The sequence below is a fragment of the Aotus nancymaae genome, unplaced genomic scaffold (assembly GCF_030222135.1).
Source record: "Aotus nancymaae isolate 86718 unplaced genomic scaffold, 86718_ANA_hifiasm-v0.15.2.pri h1tg000028l, whole genome shotgun sequence".
NCBI lineage: Eukaryota > Metazoa > Chordata > Mammalia > Primates > Aotidae > Aotus > Aotus nancymaae.
The window spans coordinates 13,607,258-13,613,464 of NW_026988441.1; the positions used below are offsets into that span (position 1 = coordinate 13,607,258).

General features: G+C 52.0%; 1 protein-coding gene across 1 annotated transcript; it reads left to right on the plus strand.

The window, feature by feature from the left end:
• The first annotated feature begins 1,663 nt into the window (after positions 1 to 1,663).
• Positions 1,664 to 5,461, plus strand: SERTAD1 (SERTA domain containing 1). Its single transcript, XM_012461416.2, has 2 exons — positions 1,664 to 1,773; positions 4,416 to 5,461. Exon 2 carries the CDS (start codon positions 4,416 to 4,418, stop codon positions 5,124 to 5,126), a length of 711 nt encoding a protein of 236 aa, XP_012316839.1. The 5' UTR covers positions 1,664 to 1,773; the 3' UTR covers positions 5,127 to 5,461.
• The last annotated feature ends 746 nt before the right edge of the window (positions 5,462 to 6,207 follow it).

Sequence of the window (6,207 nt, forward strand, 5' to 3'; positions counted from 1 at the left end):
AGATGCATGCCACCAGGCCCACCTAATTTTTGCATTTTTAGTAGTGATGGGGTTTCACCATGTTGGCCAGGCTGGTCACGAACTCCTGATCTAGTGATCTGCCCACCTCGGCCTCCCAAAGTGCTGGGATTACAGGTGTGAGCCACTGTATTCAGCCATGAAACAAGTATCATACTCTGTCTACCTCTAGTCCTATCCTGCCTGTCTATCCACTTTGAACTAAGAACTCCTCTTACTACAACAGCCATTACTACTAACAAAGAAACACATTGCTAACCAGGCATGGTGGCCTGCAGCTGTAGTCGCAGCTACTTGGGGATCTGAGGCAGGAGGATGGCTTGAACGGGGAATTTGAGGCTGCAGTGAGCTGAGATGGCACCCCTGCACTCCAGCCTAGGTGACAAAGCGAGACCCTGTCTCGAAAATAAAATAAAATAAAATAAAATAAAATAAAAAGCTGGGCACAGTAGCTCACGCCTGTAATCCCAGCACTCTAGGAGGCTGAGGCGGGAGAATCACCTGAGCTGAGGAGTTTGAGACCTGCCTGGTCAACATGGTGAAACCCCATCTCTACTGAAAATACCAAAATTAGTCGGGCGTGGTGGATCATGCCTGTATTCCCAGCTACTTGGGACGCTGAGGCAGGAGAATTGCTTGAACCTGGGAGGTGGAGGTTGCAGTGAACAGAGATCGTGCCACTGTACTCCAGCCTGGGCAATAGAATGAGAATCCGTCTCAAAATAATAACAATAATAATGAAACACGTTGCACCCCACTCTGAGGATTTTGCATAAATTGTTTTATTTAATCCTCAAAACAATCCTCTAGGCGCTATTTTCCCTCATTTTACTTCTTTTATTTTTTTAAAAATAGAGACGGGGTTTCACCATGTTGATCAGGCTCGTCTCAAACTCCTGACCTCGTAATCCGCCCACCTCGGCCTCCCAAAGTGCAGGGATTACAGGCGTGAGCCACCGGTCCCGGCCTATTTTCCCTCATTTTGAAGGAGAAACAGACCATAAAGGATTAAAACACTTGCCCCAGGTCACACAGCTGCTTAGGGAATAGAGCCCAGGATGTGACTTCCTTGATGTCTCACTCCCGCCTTTAAACACAATTAAGTCCAACTGTACAGCATTGCCTGAGTCTGGTATTGTGCTCTTATAGATACGATCCTATTTAAACTTTCCTGTGAAGAGGTAGGCAAGACGATCCTTATTTAACTTTGTGTAGCTTGGAGAGGTCGATCATTTTTCCAAGGTCACGAATCTAGTGAGTGGTGAATCCGGAGTCGGAATTTGAACCCGGGTATATCCGTAGTGTAGACCCCTGTCGGGACATGATGTGTAAGAAGCTTAATTGCCAGATTTGGCAGGTGCATGGGTAGTTGTGAGAGGTTCGTACTTTGAGAGGCAAAAGCCCCCACCCGCCACCGTCCCCCAGGGTAAAAAGCCACCGCTTTCCACCCTTCATTAGAGCAGCTGCCCGGGCATGCGCCCCGAAGCCAACCTCCCCTCCTTCAGAATCCGCCCCCTACAGGCTCCGCCCATCACCGCCCAGAGCCAATCCCTGGGGCGAAGGGAGGGGCAGCCACGAGAGTGGGCGGTCGCTAAGGGTAGTTAGGAGTCGGAGTCGTGCGCCCGAGTCAGAACTGCGTCTCGCGACCCAGGCGCCGGTTGCTGGAGGGGAGTGAGCAAGCGATGCTGCCGCCGCCGCTTCCTGATTGGCTGTGGGTGGCTACCTCTTTGTTCTGATTGGCCGCTAGTGAGCAGGGTATGTAAATGAAGGGGCCTGGGGAGAGAAGGGGTGCCAGCGGCCGGGTCCTTTACGGAGTTCGATCCCTGGGTCCGACAGGTGCCCGCCTGGGCTGACTGGGATCGAGACCCACGGGCCTCTACGTGCCGTCTGCCCCGGCCGGGCCGGGTGAATCACGCCGCAGCCCGAGAAGGGGGCGGAGGCGCCGGCTCCCTGGCTCCGGCTGCGTGACTCACCCGCCCCCGCCGCCGCCGCCGCCGCTTCGGGAGGAGCCGCCTCCACTGCCGGAAGCGAGCGGAGGCCGGGCGCACAGAACAGCCCGCTGGGGGTCCCGGCTCTCACGGGAAACCCGGGAGGCCGGCAGGAACCACAGCCGGGAAGCGGGGCAGTAGGAGTCCTGGGGTCAGAGGGGCCGGAATCCCCGGGGGAAAGCCGGCCTGGGCACCGCTAGGGGGCGCCGGGACCCGGGGGCGGAGTCGGGGGTGGGGGGCGGAATTCCTGCGGTTCCGCACTCCCGGGACCGCGGGGAAGGGGACGGAGACCCAGTTTTGACTAGTGTGGTGGGCCACTCTTAAGATATTGCTAGGCAGGGTCCCGGGATCTGGACCCTGGACCCTTACTGGCCCAAAAAAGTAGGTAGCGCCAGGGGTCCAAAACTCCAACCCCACCCCCCGCCACTCCAAGAAGAGAATGGATCCTCAAACTTATCTCAGTGACTGACCCCAGTGCCCAGCACGATTTCCCGGCAAGCCCTGTCGATTCTGCCTCCCAAATAAATCCTGACTCGACCGACTTCCTTCCATACCCACTACCAGCTCCTCCTCCAGTCCATCACCATCGTCCGTCCCAACCGAGTACAGCTTACCAGTGGGTCTCAGATTCCCCCTCTTCCTCCCCGCCTCCCACAATCTTCCTCGAAGCAGCCATGGGGGGACGGAAACCCAGTCAGCTCACAACACCACTCCCCTCCCTGCTCAAATTCCTTTAATGACTGCCCACCACGCTCATGATAAAATACAAACTTCCCACTTCTCCATATGTGGCTTTCTGTGACCTGGCTGGTGCCCGTTCCCTCTGCTGCTCCCCAATCTGGTCTCCTACCATGTCACTCTCTGTGTGCCAGCCATGCTGGTCTCTTTCAGTTCAAGCCCATCCAGCCTCTGGGCCTTTGGTCGCCTTTTTTTGTTGATCCCTCCTCCCAGAATGCTTTTCCCAGGGTCTCCCATGGCTGACTTCTCTGGCCTGAGGCCTCCATTCAAATGTCACCTCCTCTCGGGAGCCTCCTCTGATCATCTTAAAGGTCTTCAGGACCTTTTAGTGTCTTCCTGTAATTCTCTGTACATTTCCTGTGTTTACTTATTTATTTACTTTTTGAAACATACTCATAGTAGACAATAAATATTAAACTGTGTGAAACTAGTTTAGTATTTATATTATTATAATTTATTTATATATAGTTACTTATAATATTATAATAAACTATGTGAAACAGCTGCTTTTGTAGGGGAAAAAGTTAAATATTGACCATTCCACATGGTTCACTGAAGACATAATAATGTTATTATTAAGAGTATTGGTGGTCTGGGCGCGGTGGCTCACACCTGTAATCCCAGCACTTTGGGAGGCCTAGGCAGGCAGATCATGAAGTCAGGAGTTTGAGACCAAACATAGTAAAACCCTGTCTCTACTAAAAATACAAGATTAGCCAGGTATGGTGGTGGGCACCTGTAATCCCAGCTACTCGGGAGGCTGAGGCAAGAGAATTGTTCGAACTTGGGAGGCAGAGATTGCAGCGAGCTGAGATCTTGCCATTGTAGTCCAGCCTGGGCAACAAGAGCGAAACTGCGTCTCAAAAAAAAAAAAAAAAAAAAAAAAAAAAAAAGAGTACTTATTGGCAGGGCGTGGCAGCTCACAGTTATAATACCAGCACTTTGGGAGGCTGAGGCGGGACGATGACTTCAGGCAAGGAGTTTGAGACCACCCTGAGCAACATAGCGAGACCATGTCTCTACAAAAAATAAAAGGAGAAAAAAAGAGTACTTATTGACTGAAGCAGGAGGATCGCTTCAGGCCAGGAGTTTGAGACCAGCCTGGGCAACAAAGTGAGACACTATCTCTATTTTTTTTAAATAAAGAAGTCCATAAATATACCTTATAAAATATAAAATACAAAATTTAAGAAGTCTATAGGCCGGGTGCGGTGGCTCACGCCTGTAATCTGAGCACTTTGGAGGTCGAGATGGGCAGATCACTTGAGGTCAGGAGTTTGAGACCAGCCTGGGCAACATGGCGAAACCCCATCTCTACCAAAAATACAAAAATTAGCCGGACCTGGTGGCTCCCAGCTACTCGGGAGGCTGAGGCACGAGAATCACTTGAACCTGTGAGGCAGAGGTTGCGGTGAGCTGAGATCACGCCATTGCACTCCAGCCTGGGCAACAGAGCGAGACTCCATCTCCAAAAAAAAAAAAGTCTATAAATATACATCTACAATTAAATAAAAATTGCCTATATCTTTAAAGTTCCCTAACAAAAGCTAGGCACAGAGACTTAGCGCTAAGTGACTTGCCGAAGATCCTACCTGCAGCAGCTGTCAGATCCAGGCTTTGAACTTAACATTTGTTTTCCGTAACCTGACTATAACTCCCTGCTCTCTGCAGATGCTGAGCAAGGGTCTGAAGCGGAAGCGGGAGGAGGAGGAAGAGAAGGAATCTCTGGCAGTCGACGCCTTGTGGCTGGACCCTGGCCACGCAGCGGTGGCACAGGCACCCCCGACTGCAGCCTCTAGCTCCCTCTTTGACCTCTCGGTGATCAAACTCCACCACAGCCTGCAGCAGAGTGAGCCAGACCTGCGGCACCTGGTACTGGTGGTGAACACGCTACGGCGCATCCAGGCGTCCATGGCACCCGCGGCTGCCCTGCCACCTGTGCCAAGCCCACCTGCAGCCCCCAGTATGGCCGACAACCTCCTGGCAAGCTCGGACGCTGCCCTCTCAGCCTCCATGGCCAGCCTCCTGGAGGACCTCAGTCACATCGAGGGCCTGAGTCAGGCCCCCCAACCTCTGGCAGATGAGGGGCCACCAGGCCGTAGCATCGGGGGAGTGGCACCCAGCCTGGGTGCCTTGGACCTGCTGGGCCCAGCCACTGGCTGTCTACTGGATGATGGGCTCGAGGGCCTGTTTGAGGACATTGACACCTCTATGTATGACAATGAACTTTGGGCACCAGCCTCTGAGGGCCTCAAGCCTGGCCCTGAGGATGGGCCAGGCAAGGAGGAAGCTCCGGAGCTGGATGAAGCGGAACTGGACTACCTCATGGACGTGCTGGTGGGCACACAGGCACTGGAGCGGCCGCCAGGGCCAGGGCGCTGAGCCCTCGTGTTGGGATGGTTGTCTGGTATCTGAACTGAGCTTGGTGGCTGGACCAACTGTCCTCAAAAAGACACAGCTGGCTTCCCTAGTCCAGAGAACAGGGCTTGGGCCACTTTGCAGAGACAGAATCCAGTCCTGGACAATTTCACGTCCGTCCTCCTGTCTCAGGGCTGGCGGGGAAGCCTGGGATTAGTCCCTAGTGATGGAATGACAGGGTCTGGTGGCGGACTGAATTCCCTGGCCCTGCGGTCATAGCTTGGGCTGTTCCTTCTCTGATATGGGAAGAGACCCCAATAAGATTTTTCAAATTAAAACCAGTCCTGGGAAATCTCAAATCTGTGTCCTTCTTTGTCTCTGCGCAAATGTGAAGGCGAGATATTTTATTGGGCGTAGACAGACTGTGTGCCAGGCACAGTTCTAAGCACTTGACATGGGTTAACTCATTTAATCATGTAACAGCCCTACAAAATGGGGTAGCTTTATTATCATCCCCATTTTACAGGCAAGAAAACTGAGGCTCCAAGGTCATCACTTGAGGAGGTGGGTTTTAAAGTGTGAACTTAAACTTACTTTTGTTTGTTTGTTTGTTTGTTTTAGATAGGGTCTCACTCTGTTGCCCAGGCTGGAGTCCAGTGGTCTGATCATGGCTCACTACAGTCTCAAACTCCTAGGCTTAAGGGATCTTCCTGCCAGGACACTTTTTTTTTTTCTAAAATTTTATTTCTTTTCCTTGCCAGCAGGAAGTCAAGGCCACTTTTTTTTTTTTTTAAATGCACACTTTGGGAAGCCAAGCTGGTTGGATTATGAGGTCAGGAGTTTGAGACCAGCCTGGCCAAGATGGTGAAACCTTGTCATCTCTACTGAAAATACAAAAGTTAAAAATAACAACAACGACAACAAAAATACAAAAGTTAGCCAGGTGTGGTGGCACACACCTGTAATCCCAGCTACTCTGGAGGCTGAGGCAGGAGAATCACTTGAACCCGGGAGGCAGAGGTTGCAGTGAGCCGAGATCATACCGTTGCACTCCAGCCTGGCCAACAGGAGAGTCCATCTCAAACAAACAAAAAATGAAAGCAAG

Bases quoted from the DNA above. Each gene is read 5' to 3' on its own strand.
- SERTAD1 (XM_012461416.2), top strand. From the start codon at position 4,416: ATGCTGAGCAAGGGTCTGAAGCGGAAGCGGGAGGAGGAGGAAGAGAAG.